Source organism: Corvus brachyrhynchos, unplaced genomic scaffold (genome assembly GCF_000691975.1).
Source record: "Corvus brachyrhynchos isolate BGI_N302 unplaced genomic scaffold, ASM69197v1 scaffold167, whole genome shotgun sequence".
NCBI classification, from domain to species: Eukaryota; Metazoa; Chordata; class Aves; order Passeriformes; family Corvidae; genus Corvus; species Corvus brachyrhynchos.
In genome coordinates, this window is record NW_008239547.1 from 2610994 (window position 1) to 2625272 (window position 14279).

General features: G+C 41.9%; 1 protein-coding gene across 1 annotated transcript in view; it reads left to right on the top strand.

Annotated features, from left to right (window-relative positions):
- The first annotated feature begins 6 nt into the window (after positions 1 to 6).
- GPR158 (G protein-coupled receptor 158) overlaps positions 7 to 14279 on the top strand; it is a 193376-nt gene continuing 179103 nt past the window's right edge. Inside the window, exon 1 of the mRNA XM_017741540.1 lies at positions 7 to 575. Within this exon, the coding sequence (XP_017597029.1) occupies positions 88 to 575 (488 nt within the window). The 5' untranslated portion in view covers positions 7 to 87. The remainder of the gene's footprint in view (positions 576 to 14279) is intronic.

The following is a 14279-nucleotide window of genomic DNA, read 5'->3' on the forward strand; positions in this document are numbered from 1 at the left end:
AGCCTCGCCGGCAAGTCGCGCTTCACCTCGCACCCCTCCCTGCACGGTGCCCTGGGCACCCTCACCCACGCCACCAACTTACTTAACATGATCCTCCAGAGCAATAAGTCGCGGGAGCAGAACTTGCAGGAGGACCTGGAGTGGTACCGCGCCTTGATCAGGAGCCTGCTGGAGGAGGACCCCAACATCTCCAGGGCCGCTATCACTTTCAGCACGGAGCCTTTTTCCTCCACTCCCCAGGTTTTCCTCCAGGCCAGCAGGCACGAGAGCCAGGTCCTCCTGCAGGACTTGTCCTCCTCGGCTCACCGCCTGGCCAACGCCTCCGTGGAAACAGAGTGGTTCCACGGCTTGAAGCGCAAGTGGAGGCCACATCTGCACAGGAAGGTCTTAAACACGGGCCCCAAAACTTTGGAAAACAGTTGGAAGAGGCGGGAGAGCTTCACTGCTGAGAAGAACCACATCAGGTGGTCCTCACCATATCTGGAGTGTGAGAATGGGAATTACAAACCCGGCTGGCTAGTGACTCTCTCGGCAGCTTTCTATGGGCTGCGGCCAAACCTCCTGCCCGAGTTCAGGTAGGAGGAGTGTTCTGCTTGCTTTCTGTCGAGAAGGGGAGGGGGTAGTTTGGTTCTGCTCCACTCCTAGGGAAGGGCATTTTGGGTCTCTGGGTGACCTCATCAACCTCTGCCGCACCGGCTGCTCAATCACACCGCAGAGCAACCTCAGGCCTTCTTGTCGAGGTGTGCCTTAGGGAACTGTTGCTCAGTACAAGAATCGCTGTCGTCTCGGTCTGTAAGACAGCGTTTGCTTTACCTGCTCCTACTGGAGCAGGCGTGCATGTGGGTTACGTTCCTGGTGTGCTTGTGGTGGGGAGACGAGAGCAGCAGTTGCCAGTTGAAGTTTATCTCTGTCTGCAAGAGGAAAATGTTCACCAGGGCGTTATTAAACTATGTAACAAACCTAACTTGACCCCAGCTATGCTTTTAACCAGCTGGGAAATAACATTATTGTGCTGGTAAACTGCTGTTTCTGGTCTCCAGAGCACATCCACTGTGGGGTGCTCCAACCTGGTCAGCACACTTGTAGGTAAATAGGTGTTGGTGACTGCAGTTCTGTCATAGTGCATGTGGCTATAACCTCGACTGGCAGTAGGAAAGCTTTCCGTAGGACACCACCAGCTTTATATTTGATACCTGGCATATGTAAAGATTTGTTTATTTTTTATTGCTTTATGTACTTTTTGTTGCTTTTATATACTTTGCCACTGAGCTGCAACTAGCAGAGAGGAGGATAGAAAAAGACTCTCTTGTGTCTTTGTATTTTGACAGCAAAGAGAGTTTGCTCAAAGAATGACCTGTAGAGTAAGATGTCAGATTTTTCCCCGGCACTTCTGCAAGGGGTTCACAGGTAGCTCTGCCCAGCGGGGAATGTCTGCTGCCCAGAAGCAGCTGGCACTTCTCAGGGTGTGAAAGGAACACAGGATTTCTTTTGTGCTATGAATTAGTAGTAAGTGAAGATAGATAAGAACATAGCAGATGCAGAAGAGATTTTGCCACACCTAGGTGGCAAGGCAATAGTGTCTGCAAAAGCTGTTTCTCTTGGCTTAGTCTGAAATCCAGTGAGATCAGAGATATGAGTGGAGTCATAAATCCTTGAAAAACCCAGAATCTGTTGAATGGATAATGGCTGCATATTTCTCTGTTGAATTACATTTTGCCCTGAAATTTTCACACTTGTGGGAATGGTAGGGTTAAGATAAAATGAGCTCATCTGTATGCTGTTTGTTGCTGAATTCCTCTCGAGACTAAAACCCAGGAATAGGTCTACTGTAAGAGCTCTTTTGGACCCTAGGGAGTCCAGAGGAGTCAGAAAGCTTGTCAGAGATCATTGAAATGCAATGTTCAACACTTGATGAATTTCAGGATGTGGATGAAAGTTAATGTAGGCTGATAGTCTCTTGTTGGGGGTAGAGTTTTGCAGGACCACTAGGCTGGAGGTGTGGTGGCAGCCACAAACTAGCGGAGCATATAAATTTTGATATGAAGCTTATCTCAAAGAAGCTTCAATCTTGACCTAATTGAAGAGGAAATAAACCCATGTTTTAAGCAAAAGAGTCTAAAGCTTCAATCCCATCTCTGTGCCAAGATTCTGTGATGCCAGGAAGCATCTCAGTGGTGTTGGTTTCTGCTGTGGTGGCTTTGGTGTGCAGAGCACACCAGTTCTGTTTTGGAGTAACCCTGGCCAACCCAGGCAACCAGTAGATGTCCTCCTGGATGCGGTACAGAGCAGTGCCTTCCCTGCCTCATCTTCCCAGCCTCTGTTTGCCATGTGGGGGTCACTTCTGTTAAAAAATAGAATAACCTCTTATAACCCTGATACTTCAAATGGCATTCACTGAGCTCATCTAAGCTTGGAGAACCACTTCTTATTAAGAAGATCTTGAGATGGAGTATGCTGTGCAAGTTCAAAGTGTTGTGTTGCTGCTGTACTGAACAGTTAGGACAAAACTAACAAAGCTTTGTGGTATCAAAAGAGATGAGTTTGTAAGCATTTCTAAAAAATGGGTTATGTTTTATGCCAAAATGGGTTATGTTTTATGCCAAACTATTAAAGAAGCAGGTGGAAGAAGTAAAATTATAAATGCATGTATGCACATTCTGGCAAGGCTAAAGGATAGTTCCTGTGTTCCTGGTTTGAGGTATGCTAGCTGAAAGATGCGCTTTAATGTAAGCTTATCATTTGGGATATTGAGAAAGTAACTTCTCAGCTACACAGAAAATAGGATACACAAAATATGCTTCTTCTAAGACTTGTAGTTTGTCTCTATCTACACAATGTTTTCAATACTTAATAGGTACACAGCCTCAATGTGAATTTTTAAGAGAAGAAATGGTTTAACGTATGTATACGTAATAGAAAACTGTAAAATCTAATGTGGTTACTGGAAAATTAGTGTGAATTACTATAAGATGCCTCTTGAAGTAAGCTTTACTTCCCCTCACCAACAGTCTTTGAGTGACACAATATTTTGACTTTAAATCCTTATTTAAGGCTCATATGATAAAACAGTGTTTACTAACCTTCACCTTCTGGGACAGCTAGGTTGGTTCTCCAGAAAATGTATCTTTGAACCATCTGTTAGAAACATTTTAATGAATCAGTGTACATGCTCCTCCTATTTAATAGTCTGGCATGATGTCCTTAATGGTAATTTAGTGTATGCCCCTTTAATATTATTTGAACTGTTTGTGTACTTTCTTTGCTCACCTTAGGTTAAGGCATGGTACAATAGGGTGAGATACATTCGATCATGCTACATTCATGAAAGAGTTCTTTCAGATTACAGAAGGAAAAGCCGTTGCTCCTTCTTGGTATCTCTTCTGTGGTAGTAACAGATGTGTTTGTTCATGTGGCATAGCAAAGGAAAGAGTTTAATGGAGGCAATACTGGTAACTGCTACTGTCTGTGTTCAGTGCATGCTACTACTGCAGTGCTGTTGTCAATGACATTCTGAAAGTGCAGCCAAAAGCAGCAAGCTTTGCTCTTAACACTGGGAAGAGTTACAGTGCTTTTGGCCTGAGGATGTGAGTGTTACAGGCCAGGAGACTCCTGCAAGCAGCTTGTCTGTCTTCAGTTTCACCTCTCTCCTTCCCAAGCGATTACTGCCAAACTGCCCAGAGTGAAGGCCAAGGAGAGAACATGATTGTCTTGCCATGACTAATACTATAGATGAATACTGAGATGAAGTTGTGCTGATAAATGTACCAGAGGCTGTTCAGGCCCAATGGGGCCACATTAGCCTAGTACAATGCTAAGCTAGCAGTGCTGGCTGTCTGCAGCTTCTTAGCAGTGCTTGCTGGTATTTTGTTGTCAACATCTGCTGGTCTTTCCACCCAAAGTGCATGGAGAGAACATTACTACTGCCTGCTTGCAAGAGGCAGTGTAGGCTCTCATTCAGAAATGAGGATCCACAGAGACTAGAAGTAGTCACTTGGCGTTAACCATCCCTTCTGTCTAAACTGATGCTGTTTGCAGCTGAAATTCACCACCTAATGTGCCTAATCACTCTACTACTCCAGTGCTGCAGGGGGTAGAGCCCAGTAGCATCTGTCGCTGATCTTCCATGTCCCTCCTCTGCTGCTGCCTATCACATGATGAGAATGAACCATATTTTATGGCAGGTAATGAGCCAACTGTCCTCTCTGCAGCCCTACTGAGAAGGTGGGAAAGTGTGGGAAGCTGATTCTTATAAATACAATTCTTTCTCTAGAGTATTTTCTTGGCCCCAGAGAAGAAATGAGAGGTCTTCATTGCTTTAGCAGTCCAGGAGACAAGTGGGGAAGATCACTTACTCTAGAGGAAAGATGACCAAATAGTCAGCTAATAGGAACACACAAGTTAAAAAAAAAGTCCTCCTTGGGTCACTGAGTCAGTCTTCTGCTGTCACAAGCCCACTTAATGTCATCAGCTGACAAATCCCCATCTTAAAGTAGATGGGTTTCCCTCTTGACTCTTCAGTTCACTGGCATGCCAGACCTAATGGCTGGATAGCTTCTCCTGATTTCTGACCTGAATTTATTCACAGTCAGTTCTCATGCATTTTTTCTGGTCCAGAACTGTCTTCCATCTGACTTAGCACTCTTAGCTGGTGTTTACTGCCCTGACTTATTTATAGACAGTGGCCCCTTCTCCACCTTTGTTTACTAGACTACACAAAGTGGCTTTCTTTAGTCTCTGTCATAAACTCTCTGTTGCCATGGTCCCTCTTCTCAAGTCCTGTCCCAGTATTTCTTGAAGGTGGTTAGTCAGATTCATGTGCGCTGTTTCAGCCTTGTGCAATGACATCAATTATCTCCAAACTCTGATGAATGAGTTGCTGCTTTTGCAGTTCAAAATGTTCCCTTGTGTGCTGTTCTCATTTTCTTTAATGTTGTATTGTAATACATCTACATTTTGGGAACTGGTCATTGGTCTCACATGATTTCTCATTGTGGAGGTCAGATTGGCTTCAGGATACAGGGCATTGGCTTTCTTTCCCCCCTCCCACCACATTCCAGCAAGTTTTTCACCAAATTCAGCACAGCATTTGCTATCTTTTTTTTTAAGGTTTTTAGGAAGAATCCAATGGAGTAATGTCTGTTTTGGCAGAAAGGTAGTCAATCAGCAAGCTGAATAAGTTGGGAGTGGGTTTTTTTTGTGGTTTTGTTGTTTTTTTTTTTTTTTTTTTAATTTTATACCAACCAGAATGGAATCTTGTTCTGGAGCATTTACAGGTGACTTCATTCTGAAGTTTGGCCAGATTGTGCTACATCTTAATATCTTCTGTCTTCCAGAAGCTTGCTACTTCTTAATTATTGGAAAGATATTCCTTGATGCAAAGATAATCTTTACTGCACAGTTAGATTGAACTGTTTCTTCCCTAAAGGCAGTGTAATGTAGTGATTTCCACTGTACTATTAACAATTGGACCACTCCAGTGTTGGACTATGATGGGACTCTTAGTTAAGGAGACATTACTAAAGGCAGATTAAACCATGAAGATAGAAGTATTTATGACAAATAAGTAATTTCTTAGGGATTAGACATAATTTCATATTCTGCTAAATATTTCACAGCTGTTAAATTGCTTGGTAAAAAAACCTAAACAAATGTAGACATGAAAAAAAGAAATTTTAAAAATGGGCAATTATTTTAAGCATGCTTTAATTTCTTCCTTTAGCCCCCTTTTTTTAGTTTCTCCCAATTTCTCTTTAGTCTCAGTACTGAGCTAAGAGAAAATTAATTTTAATTGTTTAAGGAGGCTTTTTAATTTTTTGTGCCATTGTGATGTGACACTAGTTGTATAATACGGAAAGTATTTTGAAATGGTGTAGTTGACATTTTTTATAACATGTCCTGGCTCTTAACATGATTGAAGGTGTGGGTGGATTTAGAACAGGTTTCAAAAATGAAAACGAATAATTTATTTCCTAGAATTTCTGAAAGTCTTGGATTTGTTTTCCTGAAAAGAAGTTAAAACAAAGAAGCTTCTAATGATTTACTGTCTGTTTGTGGAAACCCCCAGGATGTTGTAAGTGTTCCCTGGGCAATCAGTCATGTCCCTGCCAGCATTTTTCATATGAGGTCATGGATAGGGATAGAAAACTGGATGTTGATGAAACATAGGAAAGGAACAATAAATAAGGGATTTTTCTTTTTAGAACCATGATTCGTCTTTCTTCAGTACTGGAGAAACAGAAGTGGGTCTTTGAAGAAAAAAGTTAAATATGGCCATGAGAGGATTGAAACACATACTGCATTCATGTCCGCAATTACGTAGCATGTGCTAAGTTGCCATAAAAGGAACTATTCTTTTTTGGGTCAAACTTCTGTTTCCAATTCCTCTGTTCTCCACCTCCATCCCCCTTGGGCCTGACTTCCAGCACAGCAGGTTATCAAAGTTCTTTTGAAGGGGATGGACATGTGGCAGTCCTTACTATCTGAGATTCAGCTGTAGGACTGTCATCTTTTCTGTTTGTGAATGTGGGCTGAGATAGAAATGTTCTAAGGGTAAGAAAAAATGTATTGCTGTGTTAGGTCAGATGAAAGGTTTCCGTAGCCCTTGCTCCAAAAGCAGCTTCTGGCAGGTACTGAAGGAAAAATGTCAAGTTCTCCTAACCTGATTATATCCAGTTTACCAATATTAAGCAATAAAAATAAATTGTTTTTCAGACTTTATCTGAATGACTGGATAATAAGTATAGATTAAACTGACCTTCATGGTTCTAATCCATGTTTTAACGCATTTGTCTTCTGCAATGTAGTTTGGCATTGTATTCCATAATCTATTTATTTATTACATAATATCCATATATTATGTGTTCCATAATTTTCTGGTTTTAGATTCACTTTGTGAATCTAAATTCATTGGGAGATCCCAGATTCTTGAATGAACATTTCCCAAAGTGTTTTTTACATCTTTTCTGTGTCAGGCAGGTTTAGTTGTGGGTTATATTAAGTGTTTTTATCACTCACAGACTTTGTCACTGGCTATCCATTTGTGGTCATCTGTGAATGTGCCAAACAAAGAAAAGAGTTGTGAAGTCCAGCTTGTTAACTGCCCTGCATGTGAAAGCTGACTTTAGTTTCATTGATTCTTTCAAGAGCAATGAAAATAACTAATTTTTAACAAAAGCCGTCTCTACTCTGAGCAATTTTTATATCTTGGTTTTGTATTGTGTTAGAGATTTTAGTTCAGCCTTCCACTTTGAGGTATTTGAAATGTTTTTAGTTAGTAGAGCCTGTCCTTTTAACATGCTGTTTCTAAAAATGTCCTGGTTTTGTCTTACATTCTTGTAATTTGTATGTTCCTCCTTGCCCAGGTTTATGCCTTTCCATTTTTGGGGTTTTTTTGAGGTTGGCTTCCACTTACTTTTGAGTTTTAAAATGATCTTGTTACCTTTAAATAAATCTTCAGGGTCACAGGATTTGATATAGTTAGGCTGAGACCATCCCTCCTGTGTAGGATTCTTCTATTTCAGAAGCTCTTTGTGTTCCTGACATATTTTCTTCTATCATGCTCTGTTCCTTGGGACTCTTTCTACCTGCCTCTTTCACCTCATGGATGGTAATGGAAACATTTCAAAAAAAGTAACCTGAATTTGGCTCCAAGACCTTTTTTCATGGGGGTAATCTAATGTAAGTGGTACTCCACCATCACTGACATCTGGTATTCCTATACAAGGTGATGTTTTGTGACAGAGTGAAGATGCTAGCAGAAACTTGAGCATCCTCAAGCAAAAAAAAAAAAACAAACAACAACAACAAAACAAAACAAAAAAAAAACCAAAAAAAAACCAACCAAAAAAACCCCCAAACCATCTCTGCCCCTCAGAGTATCTAAGAAACTCTCTGGCTAAAATGCAGGGAAATCCCCAGGGAGGCAACACTGCATGCCATAAATCTCAAGTCAGATTTAAATCTGAAATAATTCTTCAGACAATAGAGAATTCAGCTTTAAGTATTCTGCCCTTGTAGTACTTTTTCAAATGGCCTAGAGGGATTTTCTTTGCAGGTGAATCCTAATTTATGTGCCCACACTGCTTTACCTTACTCCTCAGTTAAGTTTATTTTTAGTGAAAGCTGGTTCTCCTTTGAAAGGAGTGTGTGTGTGCTGAAGAGCAGCAGTCATGCTGTGGCTGAGGAATTAGGGAGGTGCCTGTCCTGTTAGTAAGGAATTGGTGGTAACTCTGTGACCAGGTCAAAACTGTGTGTGTCATGTCCCAGTAGCCTTTTGTGAATCTGGCTGGTTAGGCATGGTGACAACTTTAACAATGTCTAAGTGATGCAGAATCCTAAATCTTAACTTTCAAAGGCAAGCAGACTGCAGGAGCTGCTGTTTGTCAGTACGACTTATGGCTGAAACTCATTTGTGAATTTGACACCAGGATTATTTTTGGATGCTCAGTTGATGGTACATTGGAGGAGCCTCAGGTGTCAGGTAGTATGCAGTATTTGAAGACATATTATTGAAAGTGGCAACCTCAAAAATGAGTGGTCAGAAAAAAGGCATCTGCCCTGAAAACACTGGCTTTGCTAAATACAGTGTGTATTTGTCTAGAGGAGTGGGCATTTGTAGATTTCTGAGGGCTGTAGAGAACTTGTTTTTATCTCCTTGTTTTGTGGTAAATAAGGACTTATGAAGGACAGCATGGAGGGCTGAATGAATATGACAGCAAGAATCTGAGCAGCTGGCTAGATGTGGGGGATGATGCCCACTTCAGTGTGTGACAACCATGCCTTATACCTTAATTATGAGTGCTCACAATGCTTATGGGCTCAAAAATAAGTGTACAAACTTAGAAGGCAAACTGCGTGTTTAGCTGAGCTGTGATGACCTCTGTGCCAAAAAAGCTTTTGAAGACTTAGAGGACAAGGATGCTGTTTATCACCATTTAAATGCTGGCAGGCTATTATTTTGTACTGTTCTGGCTTAAAACTGACTAGGAGAAGGAGAACATGCTCCTTCTGCTTTTTTTATGATGTAACGGTAGACACAAAAAAATATTCTGTAGATAGGTTTTACAACATGTTGTTACAATGAAATATTATAAATACTGAAACTATCAGGATAGCTAGTAGGTTGGGAAAATAAGCTTAAATCAATTTCTGGCACAGATTTCAAGGCAAGCAGCATGCCAACAAACAGTAGTACTGGAAATACAGACAGGCATTAAAGCCTCTTAAATCAAACCTCTGACCTGACAGAAAATCCTTGATAACATCATTCTTCAATGATTATCTTATGTATAATTCAACTAATTCGTTCTTAACTGTGTGTTTAGCATGGACATGCAATCCTTAAATACCTCTTTTGTGTGTGTAAGGACTGTAAAATTGTAGCAGGAAACAAATATCTATTGTTACAAGGAGATTAACAAAATATACTTACCTGCCAGATGGTCCACAATTACCAGTAATGTTGTTATTAACTTATGGCTGTGGCTTGGTTCAGCCAGGCAGCATTGCCAGTGTGGATGAATGTGTTACGCTGACAAGCAGAGTCTAGTCTTACACCCTTGATATTTGTCTTGATTGCTTCCACCAAGATAGCAACACTGCAATTATTCCCAATTAGTTCGATAAATATAACACAGGGAGTTGGTCCATATACGTTCTGGGAGGATACGTTCTGGGATGAACATCTTCCATATGTTCCATTTTCCGAATGCTGAATCAAAAATAACTGGAAATGTGGGTGGCTAAACAGGCTGTGCCAGCTACTGTATTAATCACAGATGAATTTCAAAAATATATCGTGTACATATTGGTGTACTCTGTGTAATAGCAGTGGGGTACAAGTCTGAGATGGTGTTTTAAAATGGCAAAGGATCTCGAATGAACACAGTAGAAGTCTTGTACCATCATGATACTTTTTGTAAATGCCACATATACGCTTAAAGAAACTTTGCTTTTGAAAGCACTGTATCCTCAAGTAGTTTCAGACCCTGGTACTACTTCAGAAGTGTGATGTTACTATGAAACATCTATTGCAGAGGTCTAGTGAAAAAAGGATAATACGCACCATGGGGGGAAACAGTTGAAATCCAATGGCAGCTTGTAACTATTGGGAGAGAGTGCTTTCCTGCTTCTGCACTGTCCTGTTTCTTCTTGCTGTGAATTTTCACCCCAGAAACTTACAAAGCTCTGAGAAAAGGGAAAACCAGGACAACTTAACCATATCAAAAGTTCAGGTTGTGCTGCAGATGGGAAGAGTGTAGGTAGAAAAGTCTGCACTGAGTTCATGAAGATTAGGTTTTGTGAAAGACACACACTCTTGTAAGAAATGCTTTAGTACAAGAGAAGCAAAAGGAACATGCATTTAGTTTGAAATGGTAGAATTTTATAGTGTTTCTGGAAGAAGTATTATGAAAATATTTTCAAGCTTGCATAGCTTAACAGGGAGATCCTGACAAAACTTAAGCATAAATGGAAAGTGCAGGTGGGAGTGGGGCCTGGTAACCTGGGAGGAATATGGAGACGCTGTGATCATGAGTATCTTGTATCAGCAACAGTGAGGCCAGCAGGACCAGGGAAGTGATTGTTCCCCTGTACTCATCACTGGTGAGGCTGTACCTCAAATCCTGTGTTCAATTTTGGGGCCCCTCACTGCAGGAAAGACTTTAAAGAGGCTGGAGCAAGTCCAGAGAAGGACAATGGAGCTGGTGAAGGGTCTGGAGCACAAGTCCTATGAGGAGCAGCTGAGAGAGCTTGGGTGTGTTTAGCCTGAGAAGAGGAGGCTCAGGGGAGACCTTATTGCTCTTTACAACTACCTGAAAGGAGGTTGTAGAGAGGTGGGGATTGGTCTCTTCTACCAAGTGACAACCAATAGGGCAAGAGGAAATGTCTTCAAGTTGTGCCAGAGGAGTTTTACATTGCATGTTAGGAAAACTTGCTTCACTGAAAGGATTGTCATGCATTGGAACAGGCTGCCAGGGTTGAGTAACCATCCCTGGAGGTATTTAAAAGATGTGGCACTTAAAGACATGGTTTAGTGGTGACTTTGGCAGTGCTTAGTTAATGGTTGGGACTCAGTGATCTTAAAAGGTCTTTTCCAAGGTCTTTACTGCTGAATGGAAAAGTGTGCTTTGTGACAAAGGATGTTGAGCAATCCAAGGTACTCGATATCTTCCAATAACTCCAGGCTGATCAGCCTCACCTCAGTCCCTGGGAAGGTGATGGAGGAAATAGTTGTGAAAACCTCTTCTGGAACACATGAAGAGGAGGAGTGTGATTGGGAGTAGTCAGCATGGATTTCTGAGGGGGAAATAGTGTTTAACCAACCGAGCAGCCTTCTGTGTGTGGACGACTGGTGTCCAATTGGAGGTCAGTCACTTTACTATACTCCTGGTGGGCACCAGTTTGACATGAATCACCAGTGTGTGCCTGTGGCAAAGAAAGCCAACAGCCTCCTGGTCTGTGAGAGGAAGTTTTGCCAGTGGGTTGAGGGAAGTGGTCCTTCTTCTTTACCCAGCCTGGTGGGGCTCTATCAAGAGTGCAAGGTTCACTTCTGGGCTCCTCAGCACAGGTGACATGGATGTACTGAAGCAAATCTGGTGAAGGGCCACGCAGATAGTTGGAGCAAGGAAGGGATGAGTGAGCTGGGACTGTTCAGCCTGGAGAAAAGGCTTCAGGGGCATTTTATGTGTAAGTACCCAGTGAAAATGGGTAAAAGAGAGAGAGACAGACCTTTCTCAGCCTTATTCAATGAAAGGCTGGAAAGCCCAAGAGGCACAAACTGGAATACAAGAAATTTCATTTAACATCAGAAAATTTCTTTTTTGACACTCTGTGTTTGGTCAGTCACTAGATCAGGTTTCCCAGAGATGGTGAAGTCTCCATTATTGAAGGTATAAAAAACCCCGAACTTAACGGAGCCTGCTTTGAGCAGGTGATTGGACTGAATGATCACAAGAAGCTTCTTCCAATGACAGTTGCTGAATGAATCTGATTTTTGCATCTATTATTAACAAAATAATTGTATTAAAGAGCTTTCAAAGGATGTAAGTTCTTTAATCAATTCTGATGTAAGAAGTCCAGAAGTATTTTCCTTTCTTTCTAGTACGTGGCTCTGAGTGTTAATATACTCTTCTGCATTCTGATGTTTGTCCCACTAGAACATGCCATGAATTCTCCAAATTGCAGCACTTCTGGTACAAGGCCATACTCAAATGCTTTCTCAGTGCTCTTACTGACCCTAATTTCTCTGGCTTGTGTGTGTTGTCTTTCTCAAAGTAACCTCTAGGTAAGTTTTCTTTTGAAAATATTTATATTCTTTTACTGACACACTGCTCCTACAGGGCTTGCTCGTGATACCACACAGCAGACTCTTAAAGGTGTTTCTTCTCTTCTGGCAGCGATTAGTTTGTCCTTTATTTGTAATCTGTACTTCTCTTTGCAGAAGTGTTTGAGGAGGGAAAGGTGAGTTTCCTCTCCTACCAGTTAGTTTCCCTTGTGTACAAAATGTACACAAGGGAAAAACTTCCTGTGTAAAGGAAATTAAGCCTTCTTCCCTAAGGTGCTTGAGGTCTCCCACGTGAATGGGTTGCATTTCTACTGAAGTTCAATCATCACTGCTTTTCCTACTGATTTCTTTAGAGTAGTCAGGATGATGCTAATCCTTGATAGCTTTGCTGATGTGACTGGTGTATAACATGAATTAGGAGAGCAAGGAGTAGTGTTGGTCCTGCTCCTGCTTTGTGCCTCTGTGCAGCCATGGGGAGATTATTCACTTGCAGAACAGGTCCTGTCCTCAGCCCACACACTAATATTTGTTTGTAAAGGTCCAGAAGATACTAGAAACCTACCTGATGGGATCTGCACATGACCAGATAAGTAATCTGTTACCTCTACTGGTTTGGGCATCTGTCTTGCCAGGCTAAATTTGTAATCCACTGATATCAACATTTTAAAGAGATAATCTGTGCAGTATGGCAGTTTTTCCTCTTAAGGTTATTGCTCACCTGAAACATGGAAGAAACAGTTCCTTGGGATAGAAGTATGGTTTGAGCAGTCCCTGGGAAAACTGCTGTTCAAAACAAGTGTGCGAAGGCACAAAGCTGTAAACTAAAAATATACCAGAATAATCTAGAAGTGTGATGTGTGCTAATTGAACTTCCTAGAACTGGCACTTAAATATTTCAAGTAATTTCTAAATGTGCCCAGCATTAGATTGTTGAGATTCTAGGCAGGAGACTGAGGGGGGTGAAGTGCTCCTGTACTGTCTAACTTCCTACTGTCTGTTTTATGTAATTTTCTAATGCATTCTTCTGACCACTTACATGATGTAGTTGTGCTTCTCCAATTACTATATAGCATGTCTGAAGACGAATGTCCAAATTTAGCTGTTGTGGACTCTTGTTTTACTGGGGTCAGGTATGAGGGAACAGTATTGTCCTGGTTTTGATCAAACTCACTCTTATGCCTGTTCTAATTTTGTTTTGTTTGTTCCCTCTCAAATATGACTCTGTAGCTATCTTGTTACTATTATTGTGTTATGAGCATTAATTAAAAGAGGGAATGTTGTAGTGCTAGGTTTAGTTTAGCAAGCTGCAGCTTTCACTGAGAGCTCAGCGCAGCTGCTTGGGGCAGGGCAGCCATTCTGTCCTCCCAGAGTAGTTTTTGGATGGCTCTGCACTCTTGCTCTGGCCAGCTATCACCTCTACAACACAGTGACGGTGAAGGAGGTGAGAAGGGTCTCTCCCTAAGGGTTGCAGAGGACCTTTAATAGTTACATCTTCTCCCGGTGCCCCCAGAGGCAGAGAGACCTCGTGATCCGGGTGCAGGGGGGTTTTGTCAGATTGCAGGGGCGGTACATGGGTGGGGGTGGGGTACAGGAACCAATAGGCAGAACTCGAGGGAGTGGCCAGGGCTATGGGCAAGGGAAAGTGGGGTGGGGGGGGGGAACAATATGGGATAGGAAAAGCAGGGGGTAAACAGCTCACCACATCTCCCCCTTTCATATTAAGTTGAAAAGGGAAGGGCATACAACAGAAAAAATGGTAAAACAATGCAAAATAGATAAATTTAAAATGATGAGGCAGCTGGTTGTTGTTGACTTTGGAGATCGGTGCTGGTTGGGTTCTCACACAGCAGCTGCTTTTGTACCTTATCCCATTCTTTCTTCTGCTGGGTCTGCTAGGATGGCATCTTTCTGGTTGCTGTTAGTTTCACTTCTGGTCCATGCAGGGTGGCGAACAGGGGAGGCTATGCCACTGCTCCCACTCTGTGTGGCGCGCGGA